The sequence below is a fragment of the Ctenocephalides felis genome, unplaced genomic scaffold (genome assembly GCF_003426905.1).
Source record: "Ctenocephalides felis isolate EL2017-DRISC unplaced genomic scaffold, ASM342690v1 CF-g0.4_SCAFFOLD_01170, whole genome shotgun sequence".
NCBI classification, from domain to species: domain Eukaryota; kingdom Metazoa; phylum Arthropoda; class Insecta; order Siphonaptera; family Pulicidae; genus Ctenocephalides; species Ctenocephalides felis.
The window spans coordinates 38,942,558-38,965,797 of NW_020537324.1; the positions used below are offsets into that span (position 1 = coordinate 38,942,558).

The following is a 23,240-nucleotide window of genomic DNA, read 5'->3' on the forward strand; positions in this document are numbered from 1 at the left end:
ACATTATTATTATCAATATTGGTAACGTTTAATATTTTAACCTATTCATAATTATATTATTGATTAAATGTAAAGGATAAGAGTTATTTGTGAGAATGGAGCGGACTAAATCCAAGTTTTTATTCCAAAAAGTTTTATTGCTTAAAAGAATAGCTCTATCAATGAGAGAAATGATGATGGAAATTTTCACAGAACGAAAATGAAACGATAAGTAATTAATGTATCTACCAGAGAAGTTGGTTTCTGAAACCAATCAGTTAAAATATAATTGTTTTGGTTTCTAATAATTTAATGTCTAAAAAACTAATGGAATTGTCATCTTCAAACTCACAAGTAAACTTTAAATGATTGTTAAAAGAATTAAAGGAATCAAGAGTGGAAGAGATGAATTATTTTCTAAACACAAGAGAACGTCATCAACATATCTAAAGTAAAAGAAAGGTTGAACAGGAAGTTTGGGTAGAACAAAATTTTCAAGTAACTGTAAAGTTAAATCTGCCAAAGGAGACTAATACTAGAACCGTAGGCATACCAAAAATCTGAGCAAAAAATTTATTGTCAAACAAAAATATGTATTATGAATATGAAATTTAATATGTATTTAAACCAAAATAAATTAATGTTGTATGTGGTTTGAAGTCATTCCAACGATCCGAAATGGCATCCAACGCAAGATCCCATGGAACGTAGTGATGACAAGAAACGACATCAAAGCTAACCAAAGAAAAGTCAGGCGTATACTTAAGTTGCTGAGAAATTTTGCTAAGATGAAAAAATTTGAGACATTAGATTTTGATAAATGGTGACCTTAGAGAGGATAGTACTTAAATATTTAGTTAAATTACTTAACGGTAGTTTATGTCGGCAACTAGAGTCGGAAGGCAATATAATTTAGGAAAGTCTGGATGAAAACCTTAAGAAAAAAACCTAAAGATTTGGATATTTGTTTTTTTTTTTAAATTAAATTTGTGATAAGTTTATGAGTTTTTCTGTTTATGTAATCGGTAGGGACATTAGTTAAAGGTTGGTATGTAAGTGTGTCATTTAAAAGCGCTTCGGTTTTTGAGAGATAATCAGACTTATTCATAATCACAGTAAGGTTTCCTATCAGCTCTGGTAACTATAATGTCAGGATTTTCTTTCAAGAACTTTTTGCATAATTTTAAATCTCTGGCAATTTCTAACTGTAAGGGATTGGAATTAGTATTTAAATTTTTTTTTTAATAAAATAAAAAATTATTGCAACAAGTTAATCTTAATTTTGATTCCCTTTCTGGATCTTTTAATTTACAAATACCCAACTCTAGATTGCTAAGGATCTTTATGAAATTGAAATGTTTTTTGGAATGGGGGAGAGAGAATTTTGGACTGAGGGCAAAAATAAATTTGTATAAAACCGGACAAAATTTGATATAAAGAATCAAACAACACGACAATAATTCGAAAAACCCTACCAAAACCAAACTATGATAACAGACCACATCAAAAATTTCAAACACTCTTTTAACTTTTATAATGCCCGTATCTCTCTACCACGAACGGAACACCATTCAAAGACGTTTTTCAGAATCTTGTTTCATAGCATTAAGTAAACAGGCTAAAACAAAAGATGTGATACCTCCTTACTCTGCGAAAACTACCAAGTAATACTAAATAATGTTTCAAATTTATCTCCTCGAACATAACTAATTCTGACCATATAAACCTTGCCAACACTACTAGTTCAACCTCGGCCATGAAACACGATCTTTACCTACCCACGCATAGTAAATTTTGAATGACCCTTTAAAAATCTTCATTTTAGATTTTTGAGCTATTAATACAACTACTTAATAATACTAAATAATGTTTCCAAATTTTTCTCCCCTTGAACAAAAACTAATTCGGACCATACAAACCTAGCCTAACATTACCAGTTCAACTTCGACCTTCGATACCTAAAAAATATGTTTATTGTAATTTTTAAAAATTGTAATTTCAAGAAGTGGTAAAGATAATTCTGCTAGAGATGAACTTGCTGTCTATCGGACAAAACATTTTAGGACAACAATATCAATATAATTACGAAAATTCTAACAGATAACTCCTATCCCTTAAAACTTATAAACTCCGTAACCAGTAACAGACGATCATACCTTTTGAATAAAATGAACAATTCCACAGTACAAAACGATTTACCTGACTCAGAAACTCTCTCTGGTGTAATATGTTTGCCATACATTAAAGAATTGTATGTTTTTAAAAAACTTTTAAAACTTTTTTATAAGTCTGGACTCCGACTTGAAAACAATTTTAGTACAACGACTAGTACTATTTTTACCAAAACAAAAACCCCTTTTAATATCGAACGACTTAGAAATCTCGTCTATCAAATTGATTGTCTAGATTGTAATATAATTTACATAGGAGAAACTAGCCAGAACTTAATGAAACGTTTACAACAACATAAAAATAATTCAAAAAATCCGAAGCAATTTAAAACTATGATAGCAGAGCATTTTTATAATTTAAAACACAATATGGACTTTTCTAACCCGACTGTACTACAATTCGAACAAAATTTATTCAAATGAAGAATTATAGGAGGATCTTTTTTAACTATTCACAGCAATAAAACAATAAATAAACGGAACAAACTTAACACGCTGTTCGACACAAACCTCTATTATTTAGATAGTATTTCCAAATCTCTCACAAAACAATAAAAAAGACGCGTAGAATCTTGGTAAAAAATATTTTTTAAAATGTCCTTTCTCGATTATATCTTCAACCAGTCTACGAACAACACACTATCCAATTGTGATTTTTTTAAATTAGTATTTTGTGAAAATATTGTGTAATTACAAGTTTAATGTTTATAATACATAGTGTAGTGCATTACCATATCTTGATACCATGGATTATTAAAATTTTCCAATTTAACACTAAGATTAACTAATTGTAAGTACTATATACTATTTTATTTTTTCTTTTCACTCCAATTCAATTGTTTTTAGTTTTTAACTTCCCGTAGGGTAAGTTATTGTAATGGGCCGAAAATCGGAATTGAAAATTTTTACATTTCTCGACGTTTTGAAGGTTTCTGAACGTTTTGGCATACCTCAGAAAAAAATGATGTGTGTGTGTGTGTATGTGCGTGTATGCATGTATGGATACAAATTTCCAGTCACGTTTTAGGGCGCACGGATCAACCGATTTGAATGGTTCAAAAAACATTCGATTCCTATTGATAGGGAAAAGAGCTGATTAGTTTTTGGCAAAGGCAGGTCCAGCCGTTTCGGAGATACGGAGCAAAGAGTGCAGAAAATAGAAATCGAATTTTTGAGAGAACGGAGTACCTATCCGATTTGAATGATCTAAAAAACATTCAATTAGTAATGATTGGGAGAAGTGTTTATTAGTTTTTGGCAAAGGTAGGCCCAGCCATTTTGAAGATACGGAGCTAAATATGTAAAAAATGGCAGTTTTTGAGAGAACTAAGCGTCCGATTTAAATGATTCAAAGAACTTTCTGCTTGTCTTAACAAAATAATTGATTTTGAAAAAAAAATTGTCACATTTTTTTTAAATTTTTTTTTAGTTTTTTGTATATTAAAAATATTTCAGATTTTATTTTTAATTCTGACTATAGTTCTAATATACTTTACAAATAATTTCAACTCTGCAATTCAGTTTATATAATTCTTATAAATATTAGACAATGTTACAATATTTATAATAATCTATTTGAAAACATTCAGTATTCCTCGAACATTTCGTTACGGTACGGGAAGTTCCAGCAATTTGCCTTAAGGCACGAAGCCATAATAGCCTCATGATAGAATTCCACTTACAGCTAGTTAATTTTATTTTTAGTTTCCACTGAATGAAGGCTAGAATTATAACCGAAACGTATGGATTTAAAATAAATTTTTGAAAGAAATTCATGTTTTTTATTGATGTTATGACCGATTATTAGACTTTGTTAATATATATATATATATATATATATATATATATATATATATATATATATATATATATATTAGGGTGGTCCTTAAAATGGTCATATTCGAATTCCCTTGCTCCCATGGGCTCAAATGGTTCCAAATTGATAAAAAACAATTCTCTGAAAATTTTAGCTCTTAATATTAACGTTTAGATAGAGCGCAATTCAATCAAAGTTTTGTATGGAAATAGCATGGAAAAATTTTCAAAAATTTTAAAAATGTTTTTTAGATGTAATTTAGCGAACAAATGAATGAATAAAACTCATTCATTTGTCGCTAAGTTATACCTAAAACATTTTTTTTAAATTTTCAAAATTAATTTTTTCTTTGATGTATTGCCCTACAAGTATTTACTCATGTATCTTATATATAAAAATGGAGCTCTCGATCAAATGATTCGGTAAAACTCAAAAACGGCTAAACCGATTTGGCCAGTCTTAGTGTTGAAAAACTCGTGCCAATCCAGAGATGGTCGGAAAGGTGAGATATTATTTCAAAATCGCGTAGAAACTTAAGTTTAATGTAAATTTACATTTTTAATTTGAAAATTTTTGTAGAAGCGTAATTTAAATAAAACAATGGACGGTGGCTAACACGCGAAATGTCAAACGTTTTTGACAGATGATGCTCAATTACATTTAATATAATGTTTTACGTGAATATTATTTAACTAGTTGGTTTGGTATTTAGCCTTGAGGCAAGTTACATAAACTTCCCGATATATTTAAACAATCGACTTAATCAATAAAAAATAAATTAATTTATGAGTCATTAAAAGTATTCCGAGTGGATTTATTACACATAATTGAAAACGAACGAACACTTTGACTCGGTGTATTTTCTAAAAGCAAATTTTCAAAAATCAATAACTTTTATAATTGAACCAGTTTTCAGGACTTTAATGGTTTATTATGTTCAAGACTAAGTACTCTATCATTATACCAAGTAAATAGTCTAATTTTAATTTTAACAAATGTCAAAAGAGCTACTCATTTTCTCAAACCTTGATGAATTTTTAAAATCAAACTATTTGTCGTAAGGCCGTAATATTTCAGTAAGTTCTATAAGACCATGGTATATATCGCTAAAAAAAAAACCATAAAAATCGGCTTAATTTTTTTTTTCAACAGTTAATTACAAGAAAACGGCTCAGTAGATTTTCACCTAAAACTGATCAATATCATTCCCCACTAATATCTTTCGAACAGTTTTTGATTTTTTAAAATCGGTTCGGTAGGATGAGCTTAAATGTGGACGAAAAGTTTATTACTTTTTTTCAAATTACAAAGAAGCGGCTTGGCAGATCGTCGCACAAAACTGACAAACGATAGTCCTCACCGAAATACATCAAATGGCTTTTAAATTTCTGAAATCGGTTCAGGCGCTTTTGAGAAAACGTCGATCAAAAGTCTAATTTTGACAAATGTCAAAAAAACTATACCAATTTTTGCAAACTTTGACGAATTTTTAAAGGTAAACGAGTTGACGTAGGGCCGTAATATTTTAGTATGACCTAGAAAACTATGGTATCTACCGTCAAAAAAAAAATCATAAAAATCGTCGAATTTTTTTTTAAAAAAACGTTATTACAAGAAAACGGCCCGGCCGATCTTTACCAAAAACTAATCAGCACGATTCCCAACCAATATCTATCGAATGGTTTTTGAATTTTCAGAATCGATTCAGAATTGCGGGCTAAAACGTGGACGAAAATTTTTTCACTTTTCTGCAATTTACAAAGAAACGGCCCGGCCGATCGCGGCACAAAACTTAGAGACGATAATCCTCATCGAGATACATCAAATGGCTTTTAAATTTTTGAAATCGGTCCAGCCGTTTTTGGAGAAAACGATTTACGGCAAAAAATCTGTTCACACACACACACACACACACATACTTTTTCCAAATTTGGTCTCATTCGATTCAGAATGGCTCGAAACGTCGAGAAAACATAAAATTAGCGAATCGGATTTTTTGATGAAAACATAAACTTCTCCTTCGGGAAGTTAATAATGATTAAATTGTAGTAAGTAGTTTTGTTTGTAACTTTATTTATATACAAACACGTTAGTAAACGGACCGCAAATGTTACTAGAGACTCAAAATATCAACTTTTTTGAAACGTTAATATGAAAATGCACTTTTTCTCATATTTTTCTCAAACACAGTGCTCTGAAAGATCTCATTGGTATTTATAAAACATTTTCTAGGTTATATTATTTATTATTTATGTTATTTAAATTCAGAACCTAAATTTGGTATCGATCAAATAGATATTTTGTCGAATAACCCAGTTATAATTTCCCAGAATTTATCGAAGAATAAATAGTAATATGTGAAGGTCCGGAATAAAAAGGTCCACCACCGATGTAAAGCAGTAAAATTAAGCATTGTTTAACAACAATATTTGAAAGTAGAGGAAAAAAGATGTATAATCAGCTATAACCTTGATTTAAAAACTGTAATCTTTGAAATGAGTGAGATAAATGGTAATCTTTGAAAAACCATAATCAAAGTATTTTCTTCCGTTCGTAGTATTTCGGAATTAGTTAGAAATGTAATTATTTTGTAAAATACCTTTAAAATTATAATAAGGCTTTAAATCTTTTTGCCACCTGCCCGTTTCAAGTTATACCGCCTACAGGGTAAAAAGGTCTAAATAACAAATTTTTGAAAGACATCAAAAAGCACATTTCTACAATGGTGAAGTAGAAGGCAGTTCGTTTGATATGTGTTATTTGTTGTGATATAATTTTTATTGTTTTCACAATATAGTTTATATTTGCTCAAAGTCAAATTGGACCTTTGTGCCTCGCCCTGCTCTACATATATACCTTTTATTGAATTTACTTTAATTCATCGAATGTTACTTGAAACTTTTCAAAAAGCAGGTCAAAGAAAAAATACTTAATTCATTTTCTATTTCTCCTCGCAAAAATTTGAAAATTTTGTATAAGTTCAGAAGTATTATTTACAATTATACACAAAATCCAGAATCCGATAAGAATCTGAAAACCTTGAAACGTAATCAATAAGTCGAAAGACCAAAAAAGACTTGGATGGATTATACTATGTTTACTACAGAAAATGTATAAATCTTCCAGTTTGATTATATTGATAAAATATAGACAAACTAATGGGGTTTAATGTTTTTATAATACCTCATTGTATATACATAGCATTCAAACAACACATCCTTATACACTTAAAGTATTAATATTTTTGATTCTCAAGAAATTGTTTAGAATATACCATACTTAGCAAAACAACGTTTGCCGGGTCAGCTAGTATATATATATATATATATATATATATATATATATTTATGATTAATTTCTTGGAGGGCGCAACATCAAATAAAAAATATAAATAAGGTAAAGATTTTTTAAAACATCTTTATTTTTCCATACGTTTTGACGTAAAATTCTACGTCATCGTCAGTGGTTCTACAATTTTGAAAAAAAAAAAAACAGAAAGTAACGTTTAAAACTAAATATACATAAGCAAAAATAAAAAGAAAAAGATTTAACTGAAGAGACAGACTAATTATATCTAAACCTTAAATTAAAATAATGCATAAAACATTACTTACTTGAAATTCTTAGATTATTATCATACATATACAGCTTGTAAAAAATTAATAATTGGAAACAAGCACCAAATGACAGTAATTTCTTTTTTTATAAAGACATTTTGGTGCTTGTTCAATATAAATTTATTCATGATCTCTTATACCAGGCACCTCTGCCTGACTGAGATATGTAAATATATATTATATTATGCTAATAAGAAAATGCTGAAGCAAAAAGAAAAAATATGCAATTGATAAAAATATAAATTTAGTATTCATTATTTCAATATTAAATTTTTTACTTACAATTGGTAATAAGGGTTTATTTGGTGCATTATGTGCAACACTTGTATTAGATGGACTTGTCGGTTGTGATAAACTTTGATTTGTATCGTGAAATGTGTAGATAGTCAAATGCGGGCGCTGATGACCTCGTTCGTATGCTGAAAAATAATATATCTTGTTTAAATCGTATTATCGTTAATGGTTGAAAATCGTAGTTATACTATTAGTTTTAAACGCATTAATCTAACCTTATATAAGCGCTATTCAGTTTTTTGTTCACATTTTATAATATCCAAACCATAAAACATAAAATAGCATTTACAAGAGCTTACAAATTATGGCATAATAAAGTGCTCCAAAACAGTCGTTGAAAACCATGTTAGATTTTTCCAAGATAATCAATAAATATATTCAAAAATTTTGTACATTTTTACATAAACAACTTTATACGATGTACTGTTTAAAATTATTTTTATGCCGTGGCCTTATTTTATAAAGATTTTAATGATAAGTGTAAATTTTGTTGAAGGAGTAAAGCAACGAAATGAACGGTCAGTGAGACACAAATACTGATTCACCATTAGCAATCGATGTGGTCATTCGAAACGAGTTAATTCGATTGGTCGAGATAATCTTGTCGCGAATATATCGATATCTTTGGTTCTAAACTGTGGTAGTTAACTATCAACCGAACAGTGATGCAGAATCCAAAATCATTTGATTTTGATGGTATGTAATAATAGACACATTGATTTATTAAAAATGTCTGAATCTCAAGAGCATTTTACATCGTCGCCCGTAAATAATAATAATTATGATAAAAAAATTAAACATCTAAGTAAGTTTATATTTTATTATTTATAGTTGCAATTAAGGCACTAATTACCTCTTAATTATGTTCCTTGACGTTTCACTCAGACTGAGTATTAGACAATCAATACACTTTTAAAAACTGATGTGATCTGTAATTACCATAGTTAAATAATAAATGACAATGGACACGTAGTGAGTTTATATACTCTGCGATTTTTTATTCAATGTCAAAAGTTCAAAATTGTGGTTTTCCCCATTTTCCGCGGAATCCATAAAAACCATCAAAATTTTTTAGATACATTTGTTTATTATAAAATTCTTCACAAAATTGATTGTATAATTATTTTTCGTTGTGATCACCGTACGAAAGTTAAAAAAAAATTCTTTATAATATGCCGCCTTTATAAGTCGTCGAACGCGAAATATAAATAAAAACTAGTGGCCTTAAAAATATAAATAAAAACATTGTGCCTTAAGGCAAATTGCTGGAACTTTCCGTACATTCGAGGAATGAAAATAATCAATAATTGTTTTGCAAATAGATTTTTAATTATAAATACATACTGTAAATTGGGGCGACGAGCGCATTTTATGAACAATTATGTCTATGTTTACAAGAAATTTGTTTATTTTTTTTTAAATTTGATTTTTTTGATAATTTTGAAAAATTTCTAGAAGTTTGGATTTGAGAATTTGTTTAGGTTTTTCGAAAATTTTGAATATATTCGAATTTTTTTGGAAATTTCGAAATATTTTCAGATTTTTGTAAGAAAACGATTTATTTAAATTTTTATAATTTTGAAATTTTCCAAAATCTAGTTTTTTTAAAAACAAAAAATTTCAAAAATTTGAATTTTTTAAAACTTTTAAAATTATGAAATTTTCTGTAAAAGCATTTTTGGCACACCGTCTACTCAAGCAAACTGTTTTTTGAATTAATTGAATCGGGTGATCCGTTGTCCCAAAAATTGCATAACCGTTTTTACAACCTTTGCGCTCCATACCTCCGAAACGGCGAAATTGCATTTTGCATAAACGCCTCGTGATCGTGTACGTACCGAATGATTTTTCAATCATACAAATCGGTTATTTTATACTATCGAAAATATCGACGACATTTGTTTAAACCATATAAATAAGCTTCAAAATTAAAAATTTTGATATGGAACCAAAAAAAAAAAAATTATATAAAAAGTGTACACATTATTAAAATCTCTATAAAATATCTGATAATTTGATGTACATATGTCCAATAAACATTTTTGACGGCCAAATGTCATTTTTTTAAACTTATTTTTATTGCGAGTCCATAAGCGATAGACCTGCCTTCCCAAAAAATTAATCCGTTCTTCATCTTGTTAACACAAGTAAAATGTTTTTGGAATTATTAAAATTGGACGCTCGGTTCTCTTAAAAACTAAGTTACCGTTTTTCGCAGTGTTTGCCCCGTATCCTTGGAACGGCTAGACCTGCCTTTACCAAAAACTAATCAGCAAGTCCCCTTATCAACACTAATCGAATGTTTTTTGGATTATTCAGATCAATGTTCCCGAAATCGTCGACGAAAATTTGTATCCGCACACACACATACTCATACACACATACATCCATTTTTTCTAAGGTATGCCAAAATATTCAGAAACCTTTCAAACGTGAAGATATATAAAAATTTTCATTTTCGATTTTTTTACGATTACTATACCTTACCCTACCGAAAGTTAATAAGATACACGGGTTTATGTTTAGATAGTACGAATTCAATTAGTCTTTTGAAGTATCGAACTATAGTGTTATCTACCAATTTCCTTCCTTCTTGAGCAACACATGCCAGCTATATAATTTTCCTAGCGTGGAGGGTCACATACCTAATTATTTTTGAAGGGAGTAAACGAAATAATTAAGTACCTCAACACAAAAATGACGTCAATGTCAAAAAAGCTGATGAATGTAATTGTGCTTCTTTTAACAGTAAGTCACAACAATTTCGTTCATTCTGGACGTCCAGTTATCAATTGACAGCCGCGTGAGTAAGAGTTCATGTAAATGATGTGAAAATAATGAAAATTAAGTACTGAGCTGTTATTAAACATTTCTTTTTGGAACACAATACCCCTACGCCAATTAAAAATAAATTGGACTCTGGGGATAGGGACTCTGCACCATCATTTATCACAGTGAAATTTTAGGAGCTGAATTTATAAGAGGCCGTAAGAGCTTGAGAGACAAAAGTTAATGGAGACGACTAAAAACTTCGACTTCAGACGATAACATTGATAAGGTTTACGAAATGATGTTATACGACCGCCAAATCAGAGTAAGACGGCTAAAAGAGGTAAAGAATATGTCAAAATATTGTTTGTCATATTTTACTAATTATACATGAGAAAGCTATCTGCCCGATGCGTGCTGCCTTTGCTTCAAATCAACATTTCCAACATACTTTAGGCGTTTCTAGGCAAAATTTAGCTCCAATTAGTTGCTGTAGGTAAAACTGGGGGATACATTATTATATGCCGAAAATTACTATCGAAACAGTGGACTGCATAAGGAAAAACTGGTCCAAAAGGAACAAAAACTGTTTTTTTTTTGGCAGGAAAATTGATGGCAACTGCTTTTTGAAATAATCGTGGAGCTAAGCTATTTTAATCGACTGTCTTCAAAAAATTATTTTTGAAGACAATTATTACTGAACAAGATAAAAACACAAATTGCGCAAAAGGGGCCACATTTGCAAGAAAAAGAAATCCTGTTCCATCAAGACAAAGCGCCATCGTCTTCCAAGTACTATTTGGATGGGTTCCAATATGCCAAGTACTATTTGGTTGGATTACAGAGGTGGGAACATCGCTGGAAAATAATCTTGTTAACTTCCCGTAGGGTAAGTTATTGTAATGGGCCGAAAAGCGAAATTGAAAATTTTTACATTACTCGACGTTTTGAAGGTTTCTGAACATTTTGGCATACCTCAGAAAAAATGGATGTGTGTGTGTGTGTATGTATGTATGGATATAAATTTCCAGTCACGTTTTCGGGCGCACGGATCAACCGATTTGAATGGTTCAAAAAACATTCGATTCCTATCGACAGGGAAAAGAGCTGATTAGTTTCTGGCAAAGGCAGGTCCAGCCGTTTCGCGGATACGGAGCAAAAAGTGCAGAAAATATAAATCAAGTTTCTGAGTGAACGGAGCATCCGATTTGAATGATCTAACAAACATTCAATTTGTAATGATTGGGAGAAGGGCCGATTAGTTTTTGGCAATGGCAGGCCCAGCCATTTCAAAGATACAGAGCTAAATGTGCAAAAAATCGCAGTTTTTGAGAGAACTAAGCGTCCAATTTAAATGATTCAAAGAAATTTCAGCTTGTTTTAACAAAATAATTGATTTCGGAAAAAAATTGTATCATTTTTTTTTTGTATCGAAAATGATTAAGATTTTATTTTTAATTCTGACTAAAGTTCTAATATACTTTAAACAAATAATTTTAACTACGCTATTCAGTTTATATAATTCTTATAAATATTAGACAATGTTACAATATTTATAAAAATCTATTTGAAAACATTATGTATTCCTCGAACATTTCGTTACAGTACGGGAAGTTCCAGCAATTTGCCTTAAGGCACGATGCCATACACCCCACTAGTTTCATTGTTAGGTCGGAAACTTTCCAACCCACCCTCGTATATATGTGCAAAGCGTGTTATGACCGTCGAAAATTTGTACATTTATATCTTAATCTTATATATAGAAATGGAGCTCTCGATCAAATGATTTGGTAAAAGTCGAAAACGGCTAAACCGATTTGGCCAGTCTTAGTCTTGAAAAATTCGTGCCAATCCAGAGATGGTCGGAAAGGTAAGATAATATTTCAAAATTGCGTAGAAACTTTACATTCTTAATTTAAAAATTTTTGGTAAACAGCACTTGATTTAAAATAGCTTCCCACACAATATTATTTATGATGACAGATGAATCGCCTACTCATATGTCAACTGGTTTTGACAAGTTAAAACAGATTATGTTCAGTGTTAGATAGTGTTGTTATTCTTTTAATTTTATTTAAATATATTATTGAAAATATATATTTTTAAATGTTAATAAAAGTGTGGGAGATTGGCAGGCCGCGTCAAATTTAGTAAGCGGCGGAAAAAAAATAAAATGAGCGTTGAGTTTTGTTTGACGGGATGTTTTTGCAATGAGAAAATTTGTACAAATAAATTTATAAAATTTATCACTGCATGAAAGGTTAAATATATTATTAAACGGCAATTTTATTAATTCCCGACAGTGGTGACCCCTGACGTTTGACATTATGCCGCGTCAACATGGACATATTGCCACAAACTGCACATCCCCGTTTTTATACCGAATGACTTACAACTTTGGTTTGCCTTGGTGGAGAAGGCATTCGCGTCTTCCAATATCCACGATAAGAAGGAGAAATATGGATTATTGGTTACAAGACTGTATATTAGACATTTAACCGAAGTTCGAGATTTGATAACCAATGAGCCTAAGGAGATGCCCTACTTTGCATTAAAGGTTAATTTCAAGATTAGGCACTTCGGAAATGCCAAAGATGCAGTTGTTGATGACGGATGTAGACCTGGCTGATAGGACACCATCTCAATACCTGCGTTATTTGAGGACTTTAGTCGGGACTTCAATGACCGACGACAACGCAGTTAAAGCAATATGGTTATCCAGACTACCGGTGGAAATTCAATAATTTTTGGAGGTAGCTTCTGGAACACAGTCAATACAAGAGGTAGGTGAACTAGCTGACCGCTTATACGTTAACCATTCACAGCAACGTGTAGCTGTGATTACAAATTCGCAAACCTCTGAGAATGAAACAAAGAATGTTGAACTGTGTCAAATGCGTCAAGATATCGATGCTGTTTCAAAGCGTTTAGATAAGATCCAAATGTATCAGAAGAAGAAAGTGTCATTTAGAAGGCGACAAGATAACTTATGTTGGTTTCATAAACGCTACGGAAGTCATGCAAGAAGGTGTATATCGCCATGTAATTTTAAGTCGGAAAACGATACGGGCGTTTACTAATGGCGGCTAGTGACAAACGCCCAAATAACTCTCGCCGCATTTTCATCACAGATAAAGAGACAAATGTGAGTTATCTGATAGACACTGGATCCGATGTATGTGTGTACCCGCGCAGTTTAGTGAAATGTCCCCGTCAGAAATGTTTATTTGAGCTTTCAGCAGCAAATGGAACACCGATAGCTACATACGGTATGTTATCTTTGAAGTTAGATTTTGGACTTAGCAAAACCTTATCATGGAATTTCGTGATAGCAGAGGTATCGCATCCTATTATTGGTGTAGATTTACTCACTTATTTCAATCTCGCGATTGATGTTAGAAAGCGTATATTAGGTGAAACCCCTGCAGATTCAGCGGATCCACTTCAATCGGAAAATAGAATAATACCTTCCGTTAAAATGATGCCAGCCACAATATACCCATATGATAAAATTTTAGAGAAATATCCAGACCTAACACGGCGACCTTGTGGAGACTATCGCAGATTAAATGCGCGGACTCAACCGGATAGGTACCCAGTTCGCCATATCCATGATTTTGCGCAAGCATTATGTGGTAAGGTAATATTTTCTACTATCGATTTAGTGAAAGCTTACAATCAAATCCCTGTAGCCGAGGAAGACATTGCAAAGACTGCAATCACTACGCCTTTTTAGTATAGGAGCCAGCAACGTTTTCAAAACAAGCATTTTAGTCAGGCTGGTTTTTTGGTATGTGGTCCTTGGTGCTCTCTCGGTTAGGGTAAGAGCCGTCTGGCAGCTGGAAGCGGTTGCGTTAATTAGTGCGCAGCCAATTTGTACAGCGCGATTTCAAAATTTTGAAAGCATTTTAGTCGGCCCAATTTTCGTTTTTTTGACTTCGAATAGGTTCACCAGACTCAAATTTTTTGTTGCCAGACATTTTGGGCGCTGCTAAATATGCGCCAGACGCCAATTTATTTATTAATTTTTTTAAAAATTCAAATCATTTTAGTCCGTCTGAAATTTTAGTATTATGTTCGTTAAGGGTCAAAACACGTAAAATTAATTTGCCAGACGTTTCTGCGGTTGTTAACCATGTCTGGCAAGCAAAAATGTCTGGCAATATGATACTAGTTTATAGCATTTTAGTCAGTCCAATTTTCATTTTTTGACTTGATATTTGATTTGATAACTTGAATAAGTTATCCAGATTCACATTTTTGTTGCCAGACATTTTGGGCGCTGCCAAATATGTGCCAGACGCCAATTTATTCATTATTTTTTTTAAAATTTCAAATCATTTTAGTCCGTCTGTAATTTTAATATTATGTTCATTAAGGGTCAAAAAACATAAAATTAATTTGCCAGACGTTTCTGCGGTTGTTAAGCATGTCTGGCAACGAAAAAAATCTGGCAATATGATACTAGTAGACAGAGTGAGACAATCGCTAAATACATTGGCGCGAATGAAACAAAAAAACTATTATACTCGTAAGAGCGCTATTTAAAGTTAGTGCAATTTCAATAACATTTTCATAAAACAAATAAAATAAAGCTAAATAAAGACCTAATTAGAAAAGACAAAGAAATTGCATCATATTAGTCAATTTTTTAATTTTACTAGCTGTAAAAAATACGTTAATGATTCTAAAATATTGCTGTTAATATTTTAAAAAATTTGACTCGACAGTGGTTAAGTAACATCGTCAATTTCCTAAGAATATCATATATTTTAAATTTTGCAATGAGAACTGACAATAATCATTTTGCTGTACGCAATTTTTTTTTATCACTAAGATAACTGAGTCGAATGACTTCATTTTACATGATACATGTAATATTATTGGTACATGTACATATTACATGGCTTTAGCAGCAACCAATTGTAACACATACCTATACTTAATACTGATAATACTAGTTTTGCTACCTTACCAGTTCGAGCTACCCCTAGAATAGAATCTTAAAATTCTAGTATATATACTCGTATAATATATACAATATATATTGTACAGCAAACATTCTCCGCCCTATTTTCTTTCAGCTTTTAGCTGTAAATTGAGCACTGTTTTTTAAAAATCGAAGTGTATTTAATAATTCAAAAATTCAAATGGGTTCATTTTAGATCAATATGTATCACTATATAATGATAGTCATTCGACCTAGGTCTCTTAAATCAAGTTTATAATTGGGAATATCGTTTTTTTAACAACGAATAAATACGTCTATTATACAGATTTATTCGTCTTATGGCTTAATATGATAACTGTTTAAGCACTTTGGATGTTATAACATGCCTCGCATTCATTTATACATAATTATTTCGATTAATTCCTTCAAAACAATCAGGTATGCGAACCTCCCACACTGAGACAATAATACTACAATGTGATATATCAAAAGACTCGTTAAACTCATCTATCCAAAACAAATCAATGGATTTTTATTTTTCACTCATAATTCACCTTCGATGATGTATTTATAAAGGCTGCATATTATGAGAAATATGAATTTTTTAACTTTCCAGATGGCAATTTGTAAGAAACGGTGATTCTAAAGAAAAATGGTATAAACACAATTTTGCAGAGAAGTTTATAACAAACACATCTGTCTAATGTAGTTACTTGATTTTTCTTATGGTTTCCTGCCTAGTAAACGTATAGCTCTTACGAGTATAATAGTTTTTTGTTTCATTCGCGCCAATGTATTTAGCGATTGTCTCACTCTGTCTACTAGTATCATATTGCCAGACTTTTTTCGTTGCCAAACATGCTTAACAACCGCAGAAACGTCTGGCTAATTAATATTATGTTTCTTGACCCTTAATGAACATAATATTAAAATTACAGACAAACTAAAATGATTTGAAATTTAAAAAAAAATAATGAATAAATTGGCGTCAGTCATGCACATATTTGGCAGCGCCCAAAATGTCTGGCAACAAAAATGTGAATCTGGATAACTTATTCAAGTTATCAAATCAAATATCAAGTCAAAGAATGAAAATTGGACTGACTATGAAATGCTATAAACTAGTATCATATTGCCAGACATTCTTGCTTGCCAGACATGGTTAACAACCGCAGAAACGTCAGGCAAATTAATTTTACGTGTTTTTACCCTTGACGAACATAATACTAAAATTTCAGACGGACTAAAATGATTTGAATTTTTTAAAAAATTAATAATTAAATTGGCGTTTGGCACATATTTAGCAGCGCCCAAAATGTCTGGCAACAAAAAAATTGAGTCTGTTGGACCTATTCGAAGTCAAAAAACGAAAATTGAGCTGACTAAAATGCTTTCAAAATTTTGAAATCACGCTGTACAAATTGGCTGCGCACTAATTAACGCAACCACTTCCAGCTGCCAGACGGCCCTTACCCTAACCGAGAGAGCACCAAGGACCACATACCAAAAAACCAGCCTGACTAAAATGCTTGCTCGAAAACGTTGCTGGCTCCCGTACTATTTCGGGCTATTCGAATTTCCGTTTATGACATTTGGCTTACGCAATACAGCGCAAACTTTTCAGCGGTTCATGGATGAAATTTTGCGAGATTTGGACTTCTGTTATGCATACATCGATGATATATTGGTTGCATCGGAATCGCAGGAACAGCATATGCAACATTTACATATTGTATTCAAGAAGTTGCAAGAATTCTGTGTTGTAGTCAATCCAGCAAAATGTGTCTTCTATACAAAATTACGAAAGGCCTAAGGCGGTACAACAGTTACGTCAATTTTTAGGTATGTTAAATTTTTACCGACGTTTCATTCCGAAAGCCGCAGAAGTACAAGAGCCGTTAACCAACAAGTTGTGTGGTAATGCGAAGAAGAATGCTGTACTGAATTGGGATTCAAATATGGAGAAAGCGTTTGAAAAGTGTAAAAAAAGTTTAGCAGAAGCAACGTTATTGATGCACCCGCGTTTAAACGCTCCTTTAGCAATAGCTTGTGATGCTTCCGACCACACTGTAGGAGCGGCGTTGCAGCAACAAATTTATGGTGAATGGAGCTCATTAGCTTTTTTCTCGAATGCAACAGAAAGAAAATATTCGACTTACGACAGAGAACTTCTTACAATTTACGACGCTGTAAAATTTTTTAGGCATATGGTAGAGGGAAGAGAATTTGTGATATAGCCAGTGTACGCCGAGACAGTTTCGCTACCTTGATTTTGTTAGTCAATTTTCGACTGACGTCAGACATATATCGGGTCAAGATAACGTGATAGCAGATGCTTTACCCCATATAGAGATAGTTAACAAAGGTGATCTAGATTTCAAGACGAATGCAGATGAACAACATAAGGATGTAGACGTAGCACAACTGTTATTGAATTCCGACCATTATCTTAAATTAAAAAGAATTTTTATAGAAGAATTGGGAACATCGCTATTGTGCGATGTATCTCAACCAATCATTCGGCCGATGATACCAAAAAGATTTCGCCGTGCTATATTCAATAGCCTACATGGTTTGTCGCATCCTAGACCAAATGCTACAATTAGATTGATATGGCAACATTATGTATGGCCTTCCATTAAAAAAGATTGTCGATAATGGGCTCGCAGCTGCCTAGATTGTTAGCGCTCAAAAAGTAGTCGACACATCGTCTCAAGTCCTGTAGTATTTTCATTGCCAGGAGCACGATTCGAGAATGTACACGTCGACATCGTTATTATGCCGTTATCAGATGGATTTCGTTATTGTCTAACATGCGTAGATCATTTTTCACGTTGGCCTGAAGCAATCTCTATAGAAAATCAGTAAGCAGCTACAGTGGCAAAAGCATTCTTTTCAAACAGAATAGCGAGATTCGGAGCTCTACTAAGAGTTACATCAGATCAGGGTAGACAGTTTGAATCGTGTTTATTTGATCAGCTCAACCGATTAATGGAAACTACATATTTTAGGACAACTGCTTATCACCCGGCTGCTAACGGTATGGTCGAAAGATATCATCGACAATTAAAAGCCGCAATAAGATGTCATAACACTGAGCGCTGGACTGAGATATTACCGACAGTCATTCTTGGTATTTGATCAGCATGGAAAGAAGATCTTCAAGCGACTGTCGCTGAGATGTTATATGGCGAGACTCTAAGATTACCGGGTACCATGCTGGTACCAACCCCAGAGACCAGTCATAGTGAGTCCGATTTTGTAAAAAATCTTAGAAAGCAGATGAGAATGGTTAGGCCTGTGACTGGCACAAGGCATGGGGAAAAACCAACCTTTAGGTTCAAAGAGATGGAAAATACGAATTATGTATTTCTTCTATTATTGATGGAACAAAAAGAACTCTGCAGAACCCTTATGAAGGTCCATTTGAAGTTTTATCACAATCCTCAAAAACTTTCAATTTAATGATACGTGGTAAAAATGTCACTGTATCAGTAGATCGGATTAAACCAGTCTATGAAATAGCGGTGAAAACAAACCATTGAGATGTTTTTTTCAATCACCCACAAATAGTTCCTTCGTGACAACGTCACTGGGAGGGAGAATATGTGGGAGATTGGCAGGTCGCGTCAAATTTAGTAAGCGGCGTAAAAAAATAAAATGAGGATTGAGTTTTGTTTGACGGGATATTTTTGCAATGAGAAAATTTGTACAAATAAATTTATAAAATTTATCACTGCATTAAAGGTTAAATTTTATTATACTCATTTTGATTTTATATGAGGTTTTTATTTAATTCTCAAGTGACCATTTGTTTGCTCACTGCCTTTTGTATTCATTTTTGACACATACTATTTATTTCAAACGCTGTGCTGTGAAAGTACTTATTGGTTTAATGTGAATAATGTGTTACCAAAACATTTTATGAATTATTATTGCATTTAGGTTATTCAAATTGAGATCCTAAATTTGGAATTCATCAAAGGGGTCACCATAGACATTTTTGTCTAATCACTTATTGCGAGTTAAAATAGACAGCGATATGAATAAGAAAATTGGATTATAACACAGATAGTAATTTTGGAAATCATATTCATAAAAATTTCAAATATGTGTACATACAAATATAAGATCTTCGAAAACAAAGTTGTTTGAAAATTGCTTATAAAGCTCACATTATGTCATGTGACATCCACAAAAGTACAGTTTTGATAGATATGGAAGTAATCATTTCAAATATATACAGTACAATCTATTTACAATACAAATTCTTCATTACAATACTAATGAGTTTTGCAATTATATGGTCCATGACATTTATATTTTTAGGGTTTGGCAAATGTCACAGTTCACAGAAGGCCACAAATACCACAGAAGATTGGAAAGTATCAGCAGTACGAACTTGCATTATATTACATGATTTTATCACTGCCACTGCTTGTACGTTGCCACTGCTTGTAAGTTGCCATCCCTACTGGATTTTGACGTTCCAGCACTGACAATACCAAAATTCCAGCTATCATCGATGGCAAATACGTCATAACCAATTTCAGTTTAGTTTCGGTGCGAAAAGTCACAAGAACACAATTTTCACTGTACAAAGTTTAGAATATAAAAAAAATCGAAAAATAAACAACACAATTTTTGTTCTTTCTCGAAAAGTGCTCAAACCAATTTGGAAAACTAAGGTAAATATATGTGCTGGCACTGAAATTCAATGAATTTTTAAAAGCTGAAGTCATTTCCGAACAAACAATGATTAGTAAAATTTTTTCGATGCAGTCCAAAATGGCGTTGAAAATGTAAGTTGCCACCATTTTTGGCTTGTAAGTTGCCACCCCACTATTTTCATTGTTTCGTCGTGCTATGTCATTTATATGACTTTTTAATTATATGGAATCGTCATTCAAACTAAATTGAATTGTTTTTAGTGCATTTTTATACCATTTTTGAATATATTTCTTTCAATGTTTATAATAAAAATTTATTTTTAGTATGGCTGCACGTCGACCAAGAAAAACCGATTTTGATGTAACCGATATTGATGCATTACTTGTTGCAATCAAAGCCGTCGTCATCAACAAAAAATCGAAGAAGAGCACCGCAAAATAATTTAAGATCAGCATGCGTAGTTTTTCTCGTTATCTCGATAAATTTAATGCAGAAGTACCCAATATTTAATAATAATATTAAATGATGTTGTTGACGATGAATAATTGATGAATTGTTGCTCGAGTATTTACGTTTGTCCGAATTGCGACTCTGATGATGACGACGAGGAGGAAAATAATGAATAATTTAATTTTTGATGTCATTTTTTTTTCAATTCGTTGTTCAAAGCTATTTAACGCTCATTTAATTTCCAATCAATAAATTTTCATAAATTTTGTCAATTATGCGTTTGTACTTCAGTTATCTCGAATTTTCAGCGATTTTTGCAGGGGTGGCAACTTACAAGCCTTTTTTTGGCGGGGTCATTTTCGAGATCTTTTGAAAATCGGCTGTAAAATTTTCATTTTCACATAACTCAAACGATCTGATGCCATGGATTAAAGCTTTTGAGGTCCTCTTTCCAACGGTATATTCACATCAAAGATATGTGTACTCAATGTCGAGATATAAGCATGAAAGCAATGGGGTGGCAACTTACAAGCCTTTTCCCTACCTAATATAATAATTTAGTTTTCAAACGGGATTTATAATATAGTTGTGATGTTTATCCGGTGCATTCACAACTATCATTTTCCACATTTCTTTTGAATTCATAACTGCCCAAATTTATTGTACATTATTAAATTTGCTAGATTTTAATATTTTGTATCTAAAATGTGATTTGTAATATTTTTAAAATTTCGTACTATATATAAAATGTTTTCAGTAATAATAATATCTAAATTACATTTTTCTTAATAATAATTCGATATACATTATTACTTAAGTTCATATCTTAAGTGAATTAATTGGTCAAATGTCAGTTCATATGTGCACTACTCTATCTATGATCAACGAAATTAGAGCAGTAAACGAAGAAAAAAAGGGTGTAACCTGTGAACTTTTTACAGTGCTCCAATTTGAATGATACTTTGGAAACTCTTGACCCAAGTTAATTCTAGATGAAATGCGATTAATTGTAATGTTGATGGGAATGGCACTCATAAAACTATTTGATTTATATAAAAAAAAAACACACCCTTAACAGTACTAATTTTAAAGCTTATATTGAGCACTATAAAACCCCATGGAATATATAAAATGTACCACCTCGCCGCTAGACGGCTTCAAATACAACAATTAAATTTTAAACGAAATAAAAAAAACGACTTTGCTTTTTCATATCTATCAATACTGTTGACGCATGTTGAATTTATTTTATATTTTTTCAATTTTTGGCACATCTCAGCTGCTTTTCGGCAATAATAATCTGGACATTACATTTTTCTTGTTCATAAACATGAATATATTATATTTTAATATTGTCTTAGACTATAAGTGAATTGAAATGTTTGGCAGATACAGTCTTCATTTGTTTCAATAACAATAATATGCGTTTTTTGTATCTTTATCCATTTATTTTTACAATCTTACTAAATTTCTTTGATTCAAAAAATCCTGAAAAAATTCCTTAACAAACTTCAGAAAGATTTATCGAAATCCGAATAATCGTTTAGCAGGATTAAAGAAGAATTTTATATATCAGATATATATATTTATTTTTAGTTTCCACTGAATGAAGGCTAGGATTATAGCCGAAACGTATGGATTTAAAATAAATTTTTGAAAGAGATTCGTGTTTTTTATTGATGTTATGCCCGATTACTAGACTTTGTTAATATATATATATATATATATATATATATATATATATATATATATGATTTCGCAGTTAATTTTGATGTTGAAATATATGAGTGAGTTCTTGAGGGCGATACATCAAACAAAGAACATCTTACATCTATCGATATCGATACATCTTTGTTTGATGTATCGCCCTCAAGAACTCACTCATATATATATATATATATATATATATATATATATATATATATATATATATATATATATTAGGGTGGGCCTTAAAATGGTCATTTTCGAATTTCCTTGCTCCCATGGGCTCAAATGGTTCCAAATAGATAAAAAACAATTCTCTGAAAGTTTTAACTCTCAGTATTAACGTTTAGATCAAGGATGAGCAAACCGCGGCCCGCCAAGCATTTCTCAACAACAGATTATTTTTCTAGATATTTTTTCAAATACGGATGTTAAGGCTAAATTTGTTGTCTGTCAAATACTGGTAAAAACTGTTGTTCGCAGAAATAGCATTTTCTAATAAAATAAATATTAATTTAAATATTAGTTTAACAATATTGCAAGAAAAATTGAGAATTGTCGCTATTCCAAATGGTCAAAGTTAACAAAACAGCTCTTTTCATTAAATGTTTTCTTCGCCATTTTCCATGCAAAATAATACAGATTTAGAAAATTTATTTTTTCAGTAAACAGCCCTGAGAAATTTTCGCTTTTGAAAACAACTCAAATCAAATTATGATAAATTATTTTTTGGAAGTACGTATGTGTGCGAACCAATACACAGATCCACAAAAGAAAAGCCGCTGGATAATAACTCATTCATTCAGAAAAAAATG

The 23,240-nt window shown here is 31.6% G+C and overlaps 1 protein-coding gene across 1 annotated transcript in view; it reads right to left on the reverse strand.

Annotated features, from left to right (window-relative positions):
* Positions 1 to 1,079: 1,079 nt before the first annotated feature.
* LOC113367210 (MTSS1-like protein) overlaps positions 1,080 to 23,240 on the reverse strand; it is a gene marked incomplete at its 5' end in the record, with an annotated part of 143,299 nt that continues 121,138 nt past the window's right edge. Inside the window, 2 exon segments of the mRNA XM_026608840.1 lie at positions 1,080 to 1,184; positions 7,866 to 8,002. Of these exon segments, the coding sequence (XP_026464625.1) occupies positions 1,080 to 1,184; positions 7,866 to 8,002 (242 nt within the window).